The sequence below is a fragment of the Enhydra lutris genome, unplaced genomic scaffold (genome assembly GCF_002288905.1).
Source record: "Enhydra lutris kenyoni isolate GAN:26980312 unplaced genomic scaffold, ASM228890v2 scaffoldscaffold17, whole genome shotgun sequence".
Classification (NCBI taxonomy): Eukaryota; Metazoa; Chordata; class Mammalia; order Carnivora; family Mustelidae; genus Enhydra; species Enhydra lutris.
Window position 1 is genome coordinate 49,302,154 of NW_019154101.1, and position 23,556 is coordinate 49,325,709.

Here is a 23,556-nt window from a genome sequence, read left to right on the forward strand (position 1 = left end):
TTACAGCCATAGCTCACTTAGTACAAACTAGTCAGTTATTTCCCCATTTCTATAGTCACAAACCTAGGAGTCACTGGAAAAGGCTTTTGAATCACAGTGTCCCAAAACCCATGAAAAGATGCTGTAAACCTCACATTAGTATTTCCCAGAATCTCACTGAGTCTATTAATGCACAATTCCCAACAAATCTGGTTATCTAATTACTTAGTTTATAGAAAAATTTGAACAGTAAACTAAGTATCTTATAGAAATGAATAGAAACATAACCATTCTGAATTTTTAAAAAATCCATGAAAAATGTTTCTTTTCATTAGTAATAAAGGAAATACAAATTAAAAGGAGATATTCTGCAGCATCAAACAAATATTTGTGAATGACAAAACATAAGCAATGATGATGATATGGAGAAAGGGGTACACTTAGACACATACTGCTATCAGAACTGCAAATGATACATTTCTGGAAAGCCACTTAATGAAGACCTGAAATATATTCTGATGCCATCATTAAACACCTAAGAATTTATCTCAAAGAAATATTCATACCTGTAAAAATGCTTGTATTAATTAAACTGAAAACAATTTCTCTAAAAATTGAGAATGGTTGGGCTAAACAATTACACATTTAGGCAAGTGAATTCTATGCAATCATTGAGAATGGTGTGCCAAATAATTTTAATTGTCTAAGTAAAATGGAGGGTTATTCTCAGTACATTTTCTGAAAATGTTTTCAATTGTTCAATGTAACATACCAAAAAAGGCAAAAAAAATCAATAGACAGTTTAACAGCGTATTACATATCTAGAGCCATGATGATGAATTTATCTACTTCTCCTTTAAGTTCAACTTTTCATTTTGCTATTTTGAAATCATGTTACTAGATGCAGAATTGCACCTTTTAACATTATGAAGTGATCCCTTCTAGCTGCTGTTGAACTATAACTTAGTTCTCTAATTTTAATCCTTTAAGATATTGTTATTATGGCTTTATGCAGTTAGCATCCCCTTAATGTCTCCCACATAATTACCACTGTCTATACCAATCCTTCTTGAATTTAGACCTTCTATTTGGGATGATTTTCTTCTATTCTATTAAGATAGAATTCTATTCTTCCACAAGTACAATTTCTTTTAATAAAAAAAAAAACAGAAATGGATTATTCTAGTTTTTGTCACAAAACTTCTTTGTCTTGATTCACAGGAGAACATTTGCACCATATAAAATCCTAGGTTAACAGTTTTTAACCTTTGTGCACACTGACACTTGGATTCCATTATCTTCAAACTTTCATTATTACTGCTCCTTTGAAAGTGATGTCATTTTTCTTCAATTGTTTTTAAGATGTTCTGGTTTTTGTTTGTTTTGCTGTATCATTCTGTATGTCTCACTATAGACTTCTTTTCATCTTACTTGGGTTTCATTTAATTAGAATTCTTGCACCTCCTCAACCTTAAGCTTACTGTTTGTATCACTTTTGTAAAATTCTTAGCAATTATCTCTTCAAATATTGCCCCTTATATTTTCCTTCTAGAAGTCAAACTAAAAATAGGTTAGAGTACAAAGATTCCTCAAAAAGTTAAAAATAGAACTACCCTATGATTCAGCAATTGTAAAACTAGGTATTTACCCAAAGAATAAAAAAATAGTAATTTAAAGCGATATATGCACTCTGATGTTTATAGCAGCATTATCAACAATAGCTAAATTATGGAAAGAGCCCAAATGTCCGGTGACTGATGAATGGTGGTGTGTATACAAACACACACACACACACACACATACACACACAGAAATATTACTCTGCCATAAAAAGAATGAAATCTTGCCATTTACAACAATGTGGATGCAGCTAGAGAGTATTATGCTAAGTAAAGTAACTCAGACAAAAACAAATACCATATAATTTCACTCATATGTGAACTTAAGAAACAAAACAAATGGGGGCGCCTGGGTGGCTCAGTCAGTTAAGCATCAGACTCTCGATTTTGGCTCAGGTCATCTCGGGGTTGTGAGATCAAGCCCTGAATCTGGCTTGACACTCGGTGTGGAGACTGCTTAAGATTCTGTCTCTCCTTCTACCCCTCTCCACACCACTCCACTCTCTCTCTCTTAAAAAAAATTCATAGAGGAAAAAAAGAGAGAGGAAAATTAAAAAAAAAAAAAAAAACAGATTCTTAACTACAAAGAACAAACTGATGGTTACAAGACTGGAGGTGGGTAAGAGGATGGGTTAAACAGGTGATGAGAATTAAGGAGGGCACTTGTTTAATGAGCACCAGGTGTTGTATGTAAAGTGCTAAATCACTGAACTATACACTTGAAACTAATATTACAGTGTATGTTCACTGGAATTTAAGTAAAAACTAAAAAAGCAAAAAAACATGTTAGATCTTCTTGGTATATGTTTTACATCTTACTTTCTCCTCTATTTTTGCCTTCTTCTCTCTCTGTGCTGGATTATGGATTCTTCTTCTTATCTACCTTCTATTTATGAATTCTTTCTCCAAGCTGTACATAATCTGCCTTTAAATCATCCACTAAAGGGGAGCTTCGGTGGCTTAGTTGGTTAAGCATCTGCCTACGGCTTAGGTCACGATCCCAAAATGCTGGGATTGAGCCCCACATCGGCTTCCTCGTTCAGCGGGGAGCCTGCTGCTCCAACTCTTCTTCTGCCCCTCCCCCTGCTTGAGCTCTCTGTCAAATAAATAAGCAAAATCTCTAAAAAAAAAAAAAAAAAAATCATCCACTAAATTCTAAATTTCCATTATATATATTTTTTAGAAATTCTATTGTAGATCTTTTCCAAATATGCTTGCTGTTGTTTCCTTTGCCTTTGATGCCTTCAAACCTCTTATACTGTTCAATACAGGAAAGCATGATTGTTCCAGTTTACATGTGTAAATTCTACTAACAGAAGTCTGTTTCTGTTTGTTTGTTGCTTTTGTTAGTTCTTGTCGATGGAAGTCTAGTTTACTTGTGTACTTATTTATCTGTGGTTGTATGGGGAACACTACTTGACAAATTATTTGTGAGAATAATATGAGTTTTACAATGAAGGCATTTTACTCCAGAGGTGATTTGCATTTGATTTTGCCAGGGATATATGGGTGTTATAGCTATTCCAAGGCAGAGTAACCAAGTTCAAGACTTGAAATTCCCTAAAGTACCAAAGGGTTGATAAAGGTCTATAATTCCACAGGGCTGTTCCACTTCCCATTCACCTTCACAGTAAGGGTTTGCCTCTTTAGGGTCCCAAAATTTTGTTCAGAGTTGTCTACTAGGTTCCCTTTTGGTGTAGTCTTTATGTCCTTACTTCTCAAACCAATCAAAATAAAAGTTCTAGGTGCGCCTGGGTGGCTCAGTTGTTAAGCATCTGCCTTCAGCTCAGGTCACGATACCCGGGTCCTGGGATTCAGCCCCGCGTTGATTGCTCAGGGGGAAGCCTGTTTCTCCCTCTCCCACTCCCCCTCGCTTGTGTTTCCTCTTTTGCTTCATCTCTTCTCTGTCAAATAAATAAATATTTTAAATAAACAAACACATAAATAAATAAAAGTTCAAATTTTAGAGAACTGGCATATTGCAGGGAAAAGGTGGATTCTTTTTTGCTAACCTCTGAGTTTGCTCGTGTGGTAATTTACCCATATATTTTCTATTTATCTTGATCTTCATTCTTTCCTGTGGATTCCAGTCCATTTATTTTCTTTCACTCCAGCCTGAAGAACTTTTTTTTTAGCATTTTTTGTAGAGAAGATCTGCTAGTAATGCGTAACCTCCCTCTATATGAAAATGCTCTTGGTTTTGCCTTCATTTTTGAAGGGCGGTTTTGCTGGATATATAATTATTAGCTGACAGATTTTTTGTTTTTTTTTTTTTTAATTTCCTTCCAGCATTTTGAATATCTCATTTTAATGTCTTCACTATTTCTGCAGAGTCAGCCTTAATTGTATCACGAAGTTCCCTGTATGTGATGCTTCATTTTTCTCTTGTACTTTTAAGATTCTTCATCTTTGGCTTTTATCAGTTTGACTACAATGTGCCTAGGTGAAGTGTTCTGTGTGTTTATCCTACTTTTCATTGCACTTATTGGATCTAAAAGTTAATGAATTTCAGCAGATTTGCTAAGATTTCAGCCATTGTTTTCTACAAATATTTTTTCATGAGTTATTCTTTTTCTTCTTACCTCTGAGATTCCATTTACAAATTAACTGAAACATTTTGATATTGTCCCACAAATCTCTGAGGTCCCATCCATTTTGATTCAGACTTTTTCCTCTCTGTTCTTTGCATTAATTTCTATTAATATACCTTCAAGTTCAATGATTATTTTTCCTCTTGTCATCTCAAATATGTAGTTCAGCTGATCTAATGAATTTTTTAGTTACTGTAGTTTTCAGCTCTGAAATTACCAATGGTTCTCTCTCTGTGAAGTTTCCAATTTGTTGAGATGTGCTATTATTTCACTCAAGAGTTCCCCCCCTTTTAATTTTTAGCCATATTTATAACAGCCACTTCAACATCTTTATCTAATATTTGCACAAATCTAATATTTGCACTTATTCAGTACCTGTATTTTGAGTCCTGTTTTTTATTATCGATCACTCTTTTCCATTTATTTGCATGTCTAATAATTTCTAAATGGAAGTAGGACACTGTATGTAATATAATGTTGCTATTCTGGATTTTGTTTTGTTCTTTTAAGGGTTGTTGACTTATAATAGTCAATTAACTAGCCTGGACTCAAACTATGAAATATGTCTTCCCACAGAGTGTAGTCGCTAATGTTTCTGCTCAGTTTTATTTTGCTTAGCCTGGCTCCCTAGAGAGTATTCATTATACCTGCACAGGTTAGCTGTCAACAAATCCGGAGACAGGTTTTGATCAAATACCTCAAACCATTAAGGCTCCCACCTTTTGCTGCCCAACTGTGTGTGGATGAGAAATGAAAGCAAAGGCAGGGGAAATGTGCAGGTCTCCCGGAGCTTTCAATTCTTATTGAACTCTCTGGAATCTACTGTGTGCATTTAACAGTCACCCAGAGCTCTGTGAAGAAGTTATTGTCTCAGCCCATCCCTTCCTTTTTGCTTCCAAAATCTCCGTCTTAAATTTCTAGTTTCTCCTTTCCCTACCTTGAACCTTACCTTATTATGACTATAATGATATCATGGTAATGTTTCCTTTCTTGTTCAGCCTTCCATTTTCCTGCAGTGAATAACTGCTTTCTTTTTCATCTGTTTAGTTTTCCAATCACTTTTACCTAATTCTTTCCATCTAATGAAATGGCGTATCTCAAGACTGTTAACATGCAGTCAAACAAACCAAAGAATGTACCGGTTTCATTTTGTAATTGAAAAAATGTTTATTGCAGTCTTCTCTCCTTCGCTTCAATCTAGGCTATTATTCCCAAGGCCTGCCCCATGTGTCCCTCACTCTAGGACTCCCTTATCTGTGTTAGATAATCTGTTTCCCAAATCCCATGTCTTCTCTCTAAAGGTTAAATCCTTAGGTTTGGTGAGATATATCCTATGGTACATTTCTAAGGAAAATACACATATGAGGTCTGTGTTTTGAGACATTGCATATCCAAAGCTGTATGTGTTATCTTCATCCTTGATTTGATAATTTGACTGTGATAGAATTATGGGTTAAAAATATTTTTCCTTCCAAATTATGAAGGCATTACTTCACTGTCTTCTAGATTTCAACAATGCTGTTAAGAGTTCAATGTCATTCTAATTCCTGATCTCTTGCTTTTTTTCCTCAGGAAACTTCTTCCTTGGTATTCAGAAATTACTCAATGATACAGCTTTGAGTAGCTTCCCAGGCACTGCATTAGTCATACTGGACATGTAGTGGGCCCTTTCAGTTGAGAAACCAAAGCCCTAACTTTGGAAAATAGCCTTGTAATGTTTTGATTTTGTTTTTTGTTGTTGTTGTTGTTGTTGTTGTTGTTTAGCGTTTCTGTTCTTTGATAATTTCCTAAACTCTGTTGTCTCTATTCTTTCTTTCTAGAATTTCTATTAGCTAGAGTCTGAATATCCTAAAAGTCTCCATTCATTCATTCAACAAATATTTACTGGGTACCCACTATATGTCAGATATTTAATGCTGAGGTTATAGTGATCAATGAGATAGACAATATCTCTATCTTCAGGAAACTTACGTGATGGTTTTTTTTTTCCTATAATTCCTTTCCAATTTTCAATCTCTGAATTTTGGTTCTGATTTATGAGATAAAATAGTTCCTTAATTTATTTTCTAGTCCTTTGATTAGGTTTTTTAAGCAATCACATCTTTCATTCTATATTCTTTGAATTATGGAGGCAATATTATTCCATTTCTCTAAGAACATTATTTTTGTTAAAGATTTTGTTGTTTTATACATACTCCAGTTCTCCTCAGTGCCTTAATTCTGTCTATTTCATTATTTCTTTACTTCTCTTTTACAGTCTCTTTTATAGTTGGAGGCTTGCTCGAGTATATGTTGATTCTCAGCAATCCATTCGTATTTAAGGGTAAGGTAATGAAATGCTAACAGGAAAACTCTCAGGTGTAGGTACAAGGCTTATTGACTATAGGATGGCTGAATCTAAGTTCATCTTATCGTTGAAGGAAGCTTACAAATCAGTGTCTCCACATCTCTTCTCTGGCTGGTATCCTTCCATTTTTCAAGAAAGAGTCTTCTAATCTCCTGCCTTGAGAGTATAAGCAAGTTGTAAAGAGAGAAAGAATCTTAGGAGTCTTACAGCTCCATCTAAAAATTTTGAGTTAGGCATCCTTCCTCCAGCTCTTTGTTCTCAGACTGCTTTCCCTGTTATCTGCTGCCTCCAAATTCTGAGCAGACCAACTCTGTGGCTCTACCGTGGGCGCCAGCTCCCTCCTCACTCAGATGAACTACAGAGCTACCAAGTTTGCTACCATACCTCTCAGCTTTACAGCTTTCAAAACAGTCTGTGTATATCTCTTGTTTACATCACTGTCGTTTCCTCTCCATGTTTCTTTATCTCTGTGGATGTACGTCTTTTTTATCCCTTAACTGACGTTTTAACTGGGCTTCAGGGAGAAGAGAAAAGAATTTAAAAAATCAATTCACCTAATTTGACTGAAAGCCTTAAAATGTTCTAAGTTGTTGGTTAAAGTGCTTGGTTTCATTCTCCAAAATGATGCTGAAGGTGGCATCCTTTACCCCTACTCATTCTTCCTTTTCTGTTTCCTTTGAGCAAGTAACTACTTGCCAGATTCTGATAGTTTTAAAATACAAACAAAAAAGACCACCATCTGCCTTCTTTTAGGTACACTAGCTTCACTTAAATCCCATCTTCTAGTTAATTATATTAAAATCAATTATTCATCACCTACAAAGCTGATGCAGAATGTTGTAGCTCTCCAGACATTTTTAAACCTTATCTTTAAATAACGAGGTGATTTAATTATCAGGATTTTATTATATTTGAAAGTGGTATAACATAGACTTTACATAAATACAATGAACACTATTGGGAAAAGAACAGGAACAGAATACAAAACTCAGAATGTGGTTTCTTTCATTTCAATCCCCAGCCCTAAAATACAGCCCTGAGGAAGAGGGCAGCCAAGAAAACTTCTTCAACATCTCCATCAACCAATCCTGACTGAGGAGTTGTACTGAGAAAAAAGCTCCACTCCTCCTTAGGACAGACCCAGGTACAAACTTTATACTATTGCTTTATATCCACAGAGAGGATATGAAATATTGAAAATGACCCAACTTCTCAATGCTTAAAACTCAATACTATGTACTTATAAAGGTCAAAATACACAAAATTCTTGGTATGTTGGATGATATGTTAGCTAATTTCTATTTTTTTTAAAGATTTTATTTATTTATTTGACACAGAGAGAGATCACAAGTAGGCAGAGAGGCAGGCAGAGACAGAGAGAGGGGGAAGCAAGCTCCCTGCTGAGCAGAGAGCCCAATGCGGGGCTTGATTCTAGAAACCCAGGATCATGACCCGAGCCGAAGGCAGAGGCCTTAACCCACTGAGCCACCCAGGCGCCCCTAATTTCTATTTTAAAAATCATCAATTCTACAATATATATTAGCTATCTATCTTCCATATAGATTTCCTATAAAATCTCCTTCTACTCTTTTTTAACAAGGCGGCAATCATTTTGGCTTTTTTATTATGAAATTCTTACCTGATGACATGGTCTCTCCCAACATTACCTTGCAACGCTTACAAATTACTTTGGTATTTGCCTTTGGTTTCTGTAGAACAGAAAAATGTCATTTAAATGTCATTCAGCTTTTCTTAAAAGGAATATATAATTTTAACATAGTCTCTAGAGTATATATTGAACTTTACATTTTATTTTGCCCTCTACTAAATACTGGGAACACATTTAGCTTGTATGCATAATTCACATGCACAGAGATCTTTTTTTTTTTTTAATCTAAAGACAGAATAATGAATAGACTGATTTTTCTAAACCTAGCCACTTCTTGAAAATCTAATTGTTGTAAATAATTTGAACAGGAAGCACCTTACATTTCTAAAAAGCACTTCCAAACATCCATTACCATTTAGGATAGGCAGATGGTAGACAACAAAGGCAGACAGAATAGGTGACTTGTCCCAATTCATGTGTCTAGAAAACAGGAGAATCAAAAACTGGAGCCATTATTTTGATCCCCAGTCCAGTATAATTTATGTAAAAGTAATCTATAATTCATAACTACTCACCAGAAGTCAAAATTATCTAGCCTACTCATCTAATTCTATTTTTCCACTTAAGATAAGCATTGTAACTGGAAAAACTGGAAAGTGTTCTGAGACAAATTCCTGAAGCATTTTTAAACTTCAAAAATCTAAATTCATCATTTGGGATACAGCTTAAAGGGCTAGCATTCCTCTAATCATTAAGCAAAAAAGAAAAAGTTCTTTTATATTCAGAGAACAGATTGGTGGGTAAATGGGTGAGGGTGGTAAAAATGGGTGAGGGGTCAAAAGGTACAAACTTCCAGTTACAAAACATGGAAGTCATGGGGATGTAATGTACAGCATGGCAACTACAGTTAATAATACTGTATTATATATTTAAAGTTGATAAGAGTAGATCTAAAAGTAACAATGTTCTATGTCAGTTATACCTCGATTAAAAAAAAGTTACTGCTTTGTAGTTTGTTTGTTTTTTTTGTAAGAGATTATGTTATAAGCAATAGCATAGTGGTTAAGAGCCCTGAGTATGGACCAGATTTCCAAGGTTTCAGTCCCAGCCCTGTTATTCACTGCACACATGACCCTGAGCAAGTTAATTAACCTAGTTTGGTTTCTTCACCTGTAAAAGGGAGTTAAGAGTAGTGCTTAACTCCTAGCATTGTTTATTAGGATTTAAAAAGGAATATTATAAAGCCCTGTCCTGGGAAATGGTAAGTACAAATGGAGGTTACACAAACAAAATATACTTTTGGCACACATCATTCAGGATAGGCTGACCCATACCTTCCCACAAAGGGACCGATTTTTTGCCTTTTACTAGATAGCCACTGTGTATTAAGAATCTACCAAAAAAAAAAAAAAGTTTTTTTCACATCCATAGCAAAATCTCTGTTAAAGCCCTACAACATTCTTTTCACAGAGATACACGGCAATGTGGCAGAAGTCATATAAAAGTGGGCAGGGAAAAGAAATTTCTGCAACTCCGGCCACCTGAAGTCATCTCCCCTGGGCAACCACAGACTAGAGTGCTGGTCTAAGTAAGGAAAGAATACCTTTCTGATGTGGGATAATGTGTGTATTGACCTAAGGAATCTTAACTGATTAAGGTAAGTTTGAGTACCATCATACTTTCCTTGGCTTTAATCATTATGTCCTGAAAAGCTGCATAAGAGGCACATTTAAACTGAGTTCCATGGATGTGCTGCTAGTAACTGATAGAGCTGATATTTGAATCTAGATCCCTTTGTTGCTAACATTTGTGTTTCTATGTCCACAATAGCTAAACTATGGGAAGAACCTAGATGTCCATTGACAGATGAATGGATAAAGATGTGGTGTGTGTACACACATACACACACATACACACACACACACACACAGGAATACTACTTAGCCATCAAAAAGAATGAAATCTTGCCATCTGTGTTGATGTGGATGGAACTAGTGAAATAAGTGAATCAAAGAAAGATAATTGTCATATGATCTCACTCATATGTAGAATTTAAGAAACAAAACAGAGAACTATAGGGGAAGAGAGGAAAAAATAAAACAAGACAGAATCAGAAAGGGATACAAACCATAAGAGACTCTTAATCTTAGGAAACAAACTGAGGGTTGTTGGAAGGGGGCAGTGGGGAGATGGGATAACTAGGTGATGGACATGAAGGAGGTCATGTGATATAATGAGCAGTAGGTATTATATAAGACTGATGAATCACTGACCTCTACCTCTGGAACTAATAATACATTACATGTTAATTAATTGAATTTAAATTTAAAATTTTTAAAAATAAATAAACAAATAAAACTTGTGTTTCCAAGCACTATGGCCAAGTGTTTTCCAAACTAAGTCATAGAATCAGCTCAATGGGTTACAGCCTGCATTTTTTTTTTTTAAAAATGATGAAATAGAGGGGCACCTGGGTGGCTCAGTGGGTTAAGTGTCTGACTCTTGATTTCAGCTTGATGATCTCAGGGTCATGAGATGGAGTTCTATGTTAGGCTCTGCACTGGGTGTAGAGCCTGCGTAAGATTCTCTCTCTCTCCCTCACCCTCTGCCCCTCCCCCCACACTACCTTTCTTTCTAAAAATAAAAAAAAATTAAAATAAAAAGATGAAATAGTATAGAAATATCACAGTACTTCAAATAGAGTATAAGTACTGCTTCAAGAAACTTTTAATTGATATGTATTCATATGTGTTATCAGATCTTGATATAAAAAATTATTTCTGGGTTGCTTGGGTGGCTCAGTCAGTTAAGTGTCTGCCTTCAGCTCAAGTAAGGATCTTGGGTCCTGGGATCCAGCACTGCATCAGGCTCCCTGCTCAACGGGGAGTCTGCTTCTCCTTCTCCGCCCCTCTGCTTGTGCTCTCTCTCTCAAATAAACAAGATCTTTTTAAAAATATGTATTTCATATATAATTAGAGGTCAAAAAATATCAAAGCCACAGACACAGAAACTAAGGCAGGTGCCAATCTGTTCAGATGTAGGCAAGGATACAGGAAGAAGACAGCTCAGAAAGCAGGCATGCTCAACTGTGAAGTTTGATATTTGGGCAGTTTCAAGCTTTCTTACAATAAAATCTATCTGTATGGCTCCAAATTGGTATTAAACACACTTTTTATAGGACCCATTTATATGAGTTAAATCAAACCAACCTCATTAAATGTTACCAAAAACTAAAGGCTTTACTAAAAACTAATACAGGGTATAGAAGTAGCAATGTTAGAGAAGAAGAAATTTTTCTATTCTGAGCAGAACATTTTTCATCAGGAGCTCTGTTATATATTTCATTTATAATTGCTGTTACAGCACATTTTGCTTTGTAATGAAGTAGGAAGTAGGAAAAGTGGTTACTTATTGGTTTAAAAAAAAAAGCAGTCTACCTTTTCAGGACACTGGTAATCAAGATTCTAAAATATGATCGATAAAAAACAAATGATCTCAAACAACCAAATGTGTGATTTTGATTCAAACAGATAGTAGAAGGTACCTTTAATAGAACTGATAAAATCTGTATATGGTCTGTATTTTATCATCAAGTGATAATTGGTCATTTTGTCAAATGTGAAAAGACACTGTGGCTATTTAAAAAAGAAAAATCCATATGGGATGAAATGACATGTCTGGGATTTGCTTTAAACTACAGGGTCGGGGGAAGGAATTAAAGGGACAGAGGAAGCCTACTTTATGAATCAAGAGGACTGATATATTGAAGTTTACAATTCTTTCCTTTTTACATTTGTGAATGTTTAACAAAGCTCCACACAGTATTTTAAGAAAATTTAAAAAACAAACAGCCTTATAGATTTAACAAAACAAATGATCAAAATCAATAAATTATTGCCAACTACCTCCAGAAAGAAAAAAAAGCAAAGCTGTCAGTCACACTTGCCAGATGTAATATAATCAAAGTTCAATTTCATTTGTTCCTTAAAGCAGCTTGAAGTCACAGTATGACTATACTTTCTAAGTCTAGAATACTATTATGAATCTTATAAAAGGTTGAAGTGCCATTTTTATCATCCTATTATAAGATGCTGGTAGACACAAAAAAATAGCATAACAATAAGTAAATGCAAGAAATAAGGAAATCTTCAAGAGTCTCTTGATAACAAAAGAAAGGTATATACTACCACATTAACAGGCACAAATAACATACTGTATACTCAAATGGGGTACTGAGGGAAAGAAATTAAGTGTTGGATTTTATTTGTTTATGCTATTTTTAAAATGAGGGCTTTTTAATTAAAATATGATAACACTCAGAATTCTGTTGAAAGAGAAACTCTGTTTCGTAAAGCATTTCTTTTGACTGGTCCTTAAAGGAAATAATAAAGCAAGTTGTGCAGTGATGCAGCCTAACAGTGTGGGAACTCGACATCGACAGAGCAAACATCAAAGAAGGACCTTGTTGTAGACTAATGAAATCAATATATCTGAGAGACGGCACCACTGCTCAGAGATGTGGATTAGCCTCCTGTCCTCGTTTTTATTTCCCTTTGTGTTGTTTCAATTTCTAAGGACCCTTGATATTGTCTCGCCAAAAAAAATGTTTCCCAAGAGATATCATTAGGATGCTGTGTCACCATGTGACATTTCAAAACCCTGCTAGATGGCTAGACTTGGTGATATGAGAAATAGGTTTTCAACAGCACAGAGCACACAGTCTTGTTCCCACAGGAGCCTTGAGAGCACTGTTTAAGCAGTCCCTCCAAGTATATGTTACTATTTTGGTCACAGGCATAGTCTTTCAATGGCTGCGATATGCAATTAAAGAGAACTTCCATCTAGGCTAACTTGGAAACAATCTCGTCAAAGCAGCTTGTCATGACAGGAATTTCCCACAGTCTCCTTGATACTAAACACTGTGCCGTCTGAATATGAAGTGTCTTCCTTTAACACATAGATAGGATGGCTGTTCACAATTAAGAGAAATTCTTGTAAATGACATAATATAACTGATAAAGATGTAAGTGTGAAGAATATATTTCCCTATAGGGAAGGGAAACTCATGGTTTCTCTCATTTAATCTTTTTCCTCTCCTCTTCCATTCACATCTTGCAAATATTTTAAAAATTTAGAGCTTAATTGTGAGAATGAAAGTTAAAACACATAGGATAGTGAACTATTAGTCTATAAATTTAGATTAAAATACGATTTTAACATAACCATTTTAAACATAACTGATTTATATTAACTTCTTACCATTTGTTTTTGAAAACTATACAAGGATAAAGTACTATAATTTTAAACGAACCATATTTAGGTAAAGGGATGGGTGTTTACGGAGAGATAAGGCACTTAAATAATTCTGATAAGTTCAATCTTTGACGAACTTCCTTAATCTGCCCTCAAAATACAAAACAGTTCTATAAACTAACTTAAAACCTGCGAGCTGCCCAACTAATGCACATTTCCTGAAGTGGTTCAGTTTTTGTTACAAAAATTAAATGATATTTAATGTACAATGCTTTTATTCCTACCAATGATCAGATGTTAAAACGAAGATTGTCTGGCAATGAATTTCTTTACTTTTTAAATCAGATCTGTATTGCCTTGCCATCAGGAGAATGATTTCTCACAAGGGCCAAGTCAATGCCATTGATTTTCTTTTAAAGTAAGGTAAACCACTTGTTCTCTGCAGTGAAAGGAAGCTGCTTTCTCCCTAAAGCAAATTCTATAGCAACGGGCAGCTGACCTCACATGGCCCACCACCAACTTGGAGTTGGCAGCACGAGCTTCTTTTCCACATTTGGACTCCTCCACTTTCTCTTTTTCCTTGATGGCATCTGCTTTTATGACATCAGCAGAAGTCTTAACTAGGGGCAGACACAGGGAAATACCTAGGCCTAACTGTATAGTACATATCATGGAATAAAAACACTTTTAATTCAAATCAGACTATATAGATTATGGTATGTTGTCCTAAAAACAAGAAAGTAGGGCATTTTGGTTTGTAAAATGGTAACATTCCCAATTCTATGCATGAAAAAGTCCTCTTCCTCCAGCCCTAAGCTGTTCTGGTCTAAGGCCTTATGCTCTTCCTCTATCAACAGAGTAGAGTTGGTGAATAGAGACAGTTGAAAATCATGGATTTTGGTCCTTGGAACAGTATGTATAGCATGCTGTAATTAAGAAAAGATAGGAGAAGCCAGTTTCTAAGCCAACCTCCAAATTAGCATTTATTTTGAAAAGATGTTTTACCAATTTAAAATGGTTCTCAGAAGGACACTGTGTCTCCACTGGGGCTAGTTCAGGTCTTGGCTGCCATAAATCACTTCTTAAATTCACCAAGAAGAAAGAGTCTCCAATAAAACAGTCATTCTCTTGCGGATGAAGAGGCTTATTAGCAAAGGGGTCAGGATGACAACACCATTCTTCAACTAGCGCTCCCCAGTTCTCACTTGGCAATGGGAGCACCCTGAGGAGCTTCCTAGTAGATAGAGGAAGAGCAATTTTTAAAGAACAAAATGGAAATGTAGCATTTTCTTAATTAAATCAGCATGAAAGATAAAAGAAACTCATTAACCACATTGTCTGCAGTGATGATTTTTTCCCCCCAGATTACAAAAGTAATATATACTTACCCTAGGCAGTTTGAAAATGTATAAAGGTATAAAAGAAATAAAAATCATCCTTTCCTTACCACCCAAAGACAAGTAACTACTTTGTAAATGATGGGTTATTTTCTTGCAATCCTTCCAAGAAACATAACTGTATGCACATATGCAGTCTGGGATCAGAAGTTATACACCAACTTGCTTTCACTGTTTAGTTATATTATGATTCTTAATGACTCCATTCTATTCTACAGGCTTGCAAAAACTTTTAGATCATTCCCTTACTGGTGGACATTCAGTTTCTCAGTATCAACAACCCTGTGATGAACCTTCCTGTTAAAAAATTTGTATACAGGGGCGCCTGGGTGGCTCAGTGGGTTAAGCCCCTGCCTTCGGCTCAGGTCATGATCCCAGGTCCTGGGTTCAGGCCCCACATCGGGCTTTCTGCTCAGCGGGGAGCCTGCTTCCTCCTCTCTCTCTGCCTGCCTCTCTGCCTACTTGTGATTTCTCTCTGTCAAATAAATAAATAAAATCTTAAAAAAAAAAAAAAAAATTTGTATACATATCTGACGATTTCCTTGGGAAAAAAATCTTGCAAATGTGAGATCACAATCACAATGATATCCATTGTGACACTTATCGGCAAACTGCTTTTCAGAAAGGCTATATGAATCTATAATTCTTCCACCTACCTTCTTCAGAATACTATCACTTTTCCACATAAGGGGTAAAAATATTCTCCATATATACCGCTTTAATTGGCAACTCTTTAATTACTAGTGAGATTGAACTAGCTCTCCTATTTATTGACCAGCATGTTTCTTCTGTGAGTTGTGATCAGTGACTATTTTCTAATGAGGTATTAGTATGTTCTTACTAATTTTTAAAAGTATATTCTATCTTAAGAATATTAGCCTTCATCCATCATCTGTGACAAATATTTTTTCAATGTTATTGCCCTTTAATTTGGTTTGTCTTAAAATTTCAAATTACCTAAACCTTTCTTCTCTGATTTCTCCCATTAATTATTTTGCAATAAACTTTTTATTTGGGAGTAATTTTAAATTTACAGAACGGTTTCAAAAACAGTATAGATAGTCCTCATATACACTCCACCCAGCTTTCTGAGGTTAACATCTTATATAACCATGGAAGATTTGTCAAAACTACAGACTTTATCTGGGTTTCCTTAGTTTTTCCATTACTGCCCTTTTTTCCTTTGATCTAGGATCCAATTCATGATAACATACTGCCATTAGTCATCATGTTTCCCTAGTCTCCTTTAGTCTGCTACATTTTCTTAGTCTGTCCTTATTTTTTAGGACCTTGAAATTTTTGAAGAGCAGTGGGTCTGGTGTTTTACAGAATATCCCTCAATTTAAGTTTGTCTGATGTTTTCTCAAGATTAGACTGGGGTTACAGGTTTGGGAAAGAATACCACAGAAGTGAAGTGACCTTCTCAGCACATTTTATCAGAGGGTACACTCTCTCAATCAATATGACTTATCACTGGTGCTGTTAAACTTGAACACTTGGTCAGCCAATATCTATCAGGTTTCTCCACTAATAAAGCTACTATTCCTCCCTTTGCAAACTCTATTCCTTGGAAATGAGTCACTAAGCCCAGACCACACTCGAGAGGAAAGAAACTGAGCTCTACTCTACTATTATTTTTTATGTTTAAAAGAGCCTCAGGATTAAGTAGGCCCTTATATTTGTTATCAGTTCTGGTTTTTTTTTCCCCAATGGTTTCATTTTTTTCTGGACAACAACTGATACCTCGGACTTTATCAAAAGAAAAGCTAAACATGATTTATCTCTATTCTACTCTAAATTAGGGAGACCCATAGTCTAAGAGGAGAAGAAATATGGGCAGAATCATGAGAAACTTCAAAATAATTAATCCTGAGAAAAACTGAGAATAAAAACATGTTCATGGTCTTCTTAATGCTAGTGAGTAGTGTGAATGTTTAAAGCAGCCTGAATACTTGCACAGCTCTGTTCCTATGCACAGAAACATGTGCTAAGAGTCAACTGTATTTGATCACAGACCTGTTTATGCCACTTATACCTTATTTTAGTTACATAATTTAAATAGTATGTAAACCAAGGAAATATAAATTGCTATTCCCCTGAAACTAAAAGTTTCAGACAAAATAAAAGCCAGTTGTAAAAAAAAGAAATTAACTGGTAAGACATGGGAGATACAACAATAGAACATTGGAAAAAGGGAGGAAGAGTAAAAATCTAGAAAAGTCTACAATTCCATTGCTTTAAGAATGTCTAACTTCTCCTTCCACTTAAGAAAACAGAAGCTAGAACTTGTAGATGATGAATCTGTTGCCTCTGGGATAAAAAGGTTAACAATGAAATACCTGATAGTAAAAAAAAGCTACACAATAGTGGAGTCATGTTCAACAAAAAGATACTGGTTCTATAATAAAATATTAGTAAATTAATACACATTTGCATGTTTTAAGTTAAAATATTTGAGATGCAAATGTGTCATTTTTTAATGATTTCTCCCATGTTAATCCTTTTTCCTTTATCTCAACTATGAGTATCATAAAAAGACTCTTAACTACAAAGAACAAACTGATGGTTACCAGAGGGGAGGGGAGTAAGGTGATTGGTTAAGTAGGTGTTGGGGATTGTTGTGATGAGCACCGGGTGTTGTATGGGAGAGCTGAATCACTAAACTGTACATTTGAAACTAATATTATACTGTACACTAACTAACTGGAATGTAAATAAAAGTTAAAAAAAAAAAACCACCAATAAGAAAATGACAGGTGAACATACTACTTTCTCCCACTGGAGTCTCTGGAAAGTGAGTTGTGGAAGCAGATCTTTGGGCAGCAGTTCCATGACCACCTCACCCAGCTTCTCAAGCACCATCCCAAAGCCAAGATCCACAAAGGCTGACAGGTGCTCCACTGCACTGATCTGCCACAGGCCTCTACCCAGTAATTCTGGATCCACCAGCAACAACAAACCCAGGGAACCGTCAAACATTCCACCTAGAGCCCTACCAGCAAGTGCACTCATGGATTGCTTCTTGGCTATTTGATCAGGGATGGGGGAGAGGGATTGGTAAATATAATGTGATTTACTCTCTTACTATTTAATTATTCTTCTAGATCTCTTTCTTACTGTTCTTATATCAATATAAAATTAAAATATATTAAAATGTGTCAATCTAAAGAAAAAAGGCAATTACAATATGGAAGAGAGTAGACATTTAATTTAGGAATCCAGAGGACAAACAGGAAGAAGAAAGGCTGATTTTGGTTTAATATAAAGAAGAACTTTCCCTTTCAAATTAGGAAATGTACCCTAGTAGCATCACTCAAGCTGCTGAGCTTGTTTAGGATATTAAGTGATTCTTTCAACATCCATTTTCTAAAAATCTTCTACGAGTGGGCATTCAGTTGACAACAAATATTAATACAGTTCCCTCTCTCAAGGCATTCAGGGTTCCAGCAGGAGATATAGACCTATGAGCAAATAATAAAACTTTAAATATAAATATCACAAATGCTCATACCAAAGTAATGGTTCTAGGGAGAAGGAGCTAGATGGCAGAGGAGTAGGAGACCGAGATATCATCAGGTTCCAGGAGTCCAGCAAGATTATTATCAAACCATTCTGAACACCAACATATTCAACAGGAGATAGAAGAGAGGAAGAGCAGCAACACCAGGAACAGAAAATCCACCACTTTCCAGAAGATAGGACGTAGGGAGAAGTGAATCCTAAATGATGGGACCATAGACCTCGGCAGGGAGGGGCCAGCTCCTGGCAACTAAGAGAGCAGCGCAGCATAAAATTGGAACTTTTAGAAGTCTGGATGTCACTCCAAAGGCTAAGCAAGGGGTGGAGCCCTCGCTGGGTCAGTGTGGTCTCAGGAACCACGGGGTCATGGAAAGACACGGGGTGTCTGAGTGTGGTAGAGGTCCCAGGTAATGGAGCATGGTAAATGGCAGCAGAGACAAAGCTGAGCAGTGGGCTCTCAGCTTGGGATTAATTTAAACCATGATCCAAGGGGTGCCTGGGTGGCTCAGTGGGTTAAGCCGCTGCCTTCGGCTCAGGTCATGATCTCAGGGTCCTGGGATCGAGTGCCGCATCAGGCTCTCTGCTCAGCAGGGAGCCTGCTTCCCTCTCTCTCTCTCTGCCTGCCTCTCCATCTACTTGTGATCTCTCTCTCTGTCAAATAAATAAATAAAATCTTTAAAAAAAATAAAATAAATAAAATAAACCATGATCCAAGGCACAGTTGTACCACTGCTTTTCAAGCAGGGATCCCACAAGCAGCAGATCCAAGGAGGGGAGATCCCCTCCTTCCTCCTCCAGAAGGACCAGTGCAGGAGGGTGCTGCAGGAAGCTCCACATGGGTTTGGAAACTCTCAATGGGGCCATTCGCCTGAGATAAAAATACTAAGTCACAGGCCGGGTGAGCTCAGAGTGCAGCTGGAGACCAGGGAGACGGGAGGGACTGACTGCTTTACTTTGAGGGCACACTGAGGAGAGGGGAACCTGAGTTCTCAGCTCCTACAGAGCCAGAGATTGGGAGGCCTCCATCTTCATTCTATCCTCCAAAGTTGTACAGAAAGTGTTCAGGGAACAAAAGCTCCTGAGAGCAAACCCAAGCAGATTACTTAGCCTGGCCCCTGGTAAGGGCAGTACAATTCTAACTCGGGCAAAGACATTTGACAATCACTGCAACAGTCCCCTCCCCCAGAAGATCAGCAAGAATACCCAGCCAAGACCAAGTTCACTACTCAATGCGAACTGCAGAACTCCAGACCTAGGAGAAAACAACACATAGAATTCATGGTTTTTTCCCCATGAACCTTTAGTCTTTCAAAGTTAAATTTTTTAAATATTTTTTTTCTTATTCTACTTTTTTAATTTTCCACTTTCCTATTTTAATGTTTTTAAACTATTTTATCTTATCAACACCTTTTCAAAAATATCTTTTAATTTTCATTGTTATATTCATATTTTATCCCTTCATTGTATTTAACCTTATTTCTTGTATACATATAGGTTTTTTTTCCTTCAAATTTTGGCATATAATTTCTTCTAATAGATCAAAATATACCCTAAATCAAGTGCATGGCTTTGTTCTATTCTCCACCCTGATCACATTATTTCCTCCTTTTTTTTTTTTAACCAACTTCTTATCTTATCAATTCCTTTCTAAAAATCTTTTTTAGGGGTGCCTGGGTGGCTCAGTGGGTTAAAGCCTCTGCCTTCAGCTCAGGTCACAATCCCAGGGTCCTGGGAACGAGCCCCGCATCGGGCTCTCTGCTCAGCAGAGAGCCTGCTTCCCCCTCTCTCTGCCTGCCTCTCTGCCTACTTGTGATTTCTCTCTCTGTCAAATAAATAAGTAAAAAAATAAAAAATAAAAATAAAAATAAAAACTCACCACAAAAAAAAAGAACAATAGGCAATACCAACAGCTAGGGACCTAATTAATACAGACATTAGTAAGATGTCAGAAATAGAGTTCAGAATGATGATTATCAAGGTGCTAACTGGGCTCAAAAAAGGCATGGAAGATATTAGAGAATTCCTTACTGGAAAAATAAAATCCCTTTCTGGAGAAATAAAAGAACTAAAATCTAACCAAGTTGAAATTAAAAAAGCCATTAATAAGGTGCAATAAAAAATGGATGTTTTTACTGCTAGGATAAACGAGGCAGAAGAGGGAATTAGTGATATAGAAAACCAAATGATAGAGAATAAAGAAGCTGAGTAAAAGAAAAACAATTACTGGGCCACGGGGGTAGAATTCATGAGATAAGTGATACCATATGACAAAACATTATTAGAATTGGGGTCCCAGAGAAGAAGAGAGAGGGGGCAGAAGTATATTGGAACAAATTATAGCAGAGAATTTCCCTAATTTGGCAAAGGGAACAAGCATCAAAATCCAGAAGGCACATAGAACCCACCTCAAAATCAGTAAAAATAGATCCACACCCTATCATCTAATAGTAGAATTTACAAGTCTCAGTGGCAAAGAAAATCCTGAAAGCAGCTTGGGACAAGAGGTCTATAACATACAATGGTAGAAATATTAGATTGGCAACAGACCTATCCACAGAGACCTGGCAGGACAGAAAGGACAGGCATGATATATTCAGAGCACTAAATGAGAAAAATATGCAGCCAAGAATACTATAACCAGCTAGGCTGTCATTGAAAATAGAATGAGAGATAAAAAGCTTCCAGGAAAAACAAAACTTAAAAGAACTTGCAAACACCAAACCAACCAGGGGTCCTCTAAGCAAAGAGAGAGCCTAAAAGTAACAGACCAGAAAGAAACAGAGACAATATACAGTAACAGCACAATGGCACTCAATTCCTATCTTTCAATAGTTACCTAGAATGTAAGTGGGCTAAATGCCCCAATCAAAAGACACAGGGTATCAGAATGGATTAAAAAACAAGATCCATCAATATGCTGTCTATAAGAAACTCATTCTAGACCCAAAGACACCTCCAGATTTAAAGGTTGGGGGTAGAAAATCATTTACCATGCTAATGGACATCAAAAGAAAGCTGGGGTGGCAATCCTTGTATCAGATAAATTAGATTTTAAGCCAAAGACTATAATAAGTAATGAAGAAGGACACTATATCATACTCAAAGGGTTTGTCCAACAGGAAGATCTAACAATTTTAAATATCTATGCCCCTAACATGGGAGCTGCCAACTATATAAATCAATTAATAACAAAATCAAAGAAAGACATCGACAATAATACAATAATAGTAGGTGACTTTAACACCCCCCTCACTGAAATGGACAGATCATCCAAGCAAAAGATCAACAAGAAAAAAAGGCCTTAAATGACACACTGGACCAGATGGACATCACAGATCTATTCAGAACATTCCATCCCAAAGCAACAGAATACACATTCTTCTCTAGTGCACATGGAACATTCTCCAGAATAGATCACATCCTGGGCCACAAATCAGGTCTCAACTGGTACCAAAAGACTGGGATCATTCCCTGCATATTTTCAGACCACAACGCTCTGAAGCTAGAACTCAATCACAAGAGGAAAGTTGGAAAGAATTCAAATACATGGAGGCTAAAGAGCATCCTACTAAAGAATGAAGGGGTCAACTAGGAAATTAAAGAATTTTAAAAATTCATGGAAACATATGAAAATGAAAACACAATTGTTCAAAATCTGGACACAGCAAACATGGTCCTGAGAGGAAAGTATATAGTGATACAAGCCTTTCTCAAGAAACAAGAAAGGTCTCAAATACAAAACTTAACCCTACACCTAAAGGAGCCTGAGAAAAAAGAGCAAAGAAAGCCTAAACCCAGCAGGAGAAGACAAATCATAAAGATCAGAGCAGAAATCAATGAAACAGAAACCGAAGAACAGTAAAACAAATCAATGAAACTAGGAGCTGATTCTTTGAAAGAATAAGATTGATAAACCCATGGCCAGACTTATCCAAAAGAAAAAAGAAGGGATCCAAATAAAATCATGAATGAAAGAGGAGAGACCTCAACCAACACCAAAGAAATACAAGCAATTATAAGAACATATTATGAGCAGGGCACCTGGCTGGCTCAGTCAGTTAAGTGGCTCCCTTCAGCTCAGGTCATGATTCCAGGATCCTGGGATCGAGCCCCACATCGGGCTCCCTGCTCAGCAGAGAGCCTGTTTCTCCCTCTCCGTCTGCCTGCCTTTCTGCCTACTTTTGTTGTGTCTGTCAAATAAATAAATAAAATCTTAAAAAAATATATATTATGAGCAACTATACACCAGGAAATCTGACAATCTGGAAGAAATGGATGCATTCCTAGAGACATATAAACTACCAAATCTGAACCAGGAAGAAATAGAAAACCTGAACAGATCCATACCCATTAAGGACATTGAAGCAGCCATCAAAAATCTCCCAAAAAACAGGAGCCCAGAGCTAGATGGCTTCCCAGGGGAAGTCTACCAAACATTTTAAAAAGAATTAATACCTACTCTCCTGAAACTGTTCCCAAAAATAGAAATGGAAGGAAAACTTCCAAACTCATTTTATGAGGTCAGCATTACCTTGATCCCAAAACCAGACAAAGACCCAATCAAAAAGACCCCGCCCAAAAAAAGGAGAATTACAGAGCAATATCCTTGATGAACACAGAAGCAAAAATTCTCACCAAAATACTAGCCAATAGAATCCAACAGTATATTAAAAGGATTATTCACCACGACCAAGTGGGATTTATCCCTGGGCTGCAAGGTTGGTTCAACATCTACAAATCAATCAATGTGATACAATACATTAATAAAAGAAAGAACAAGAACCATATGATCCTCTCAATAGATGCTGAAAAAGCATTTGACAAAGTATAGCATCCTTCCTTGATCAAAACTCTTCACAATGTAGGCACAGAGGGTACATACGTCAATATCATCAAGCCATCTATGAAAAACCCACAGCAAGTATCATTCTCAAGGGGGGGAAACTGAGAGTTTACCCCTGAGGTCAGTAACACAACAGGGACGTCCACTATTACCACTGCTATTCAACATAGCAATCAGACAACAAAAAGAAATAAAAGGCAACTGAATTGGCAAAGAAGTAGTTAAATTCTCACTCTTTGCAGATGATATGATACTCTACGTCGAAAACCCAAAAGACCACTCCAAAACTGTTAGAACTCATACAGGAATTCAGTAAAGTGTCAGGATATAAAATCAATGCACAGAAATCAGTTGCATTTCTATACACCAACAACAAGACAGAAGAAAGAGAAATTAAGG

At 36.4% G+C, this 23,556-nt stretch overlaps 1 protein-coding gene across 1 annotated transcript in view; it reads right to left on the reverse strand.

The window, feature by feature from the left end:
- The window catches only part of LOC111147609 (ubiquitin protein ligase E3D), a 138,019-nt gene that overhangs the window by 91,833 nt on the left and 22,630 nt on the right, over positions 1-23,556 (reverse strand). Inside the window, 2 exon segments of the mRNA XM_022503764.1 lie at positions 8,176-8,245; positions 14,404-14,632. Of these exon segments, the coding sequence (XP_022359472.1) occupies positions 8,176-8,245; positions 14,404-14,632 (299 nt within the window).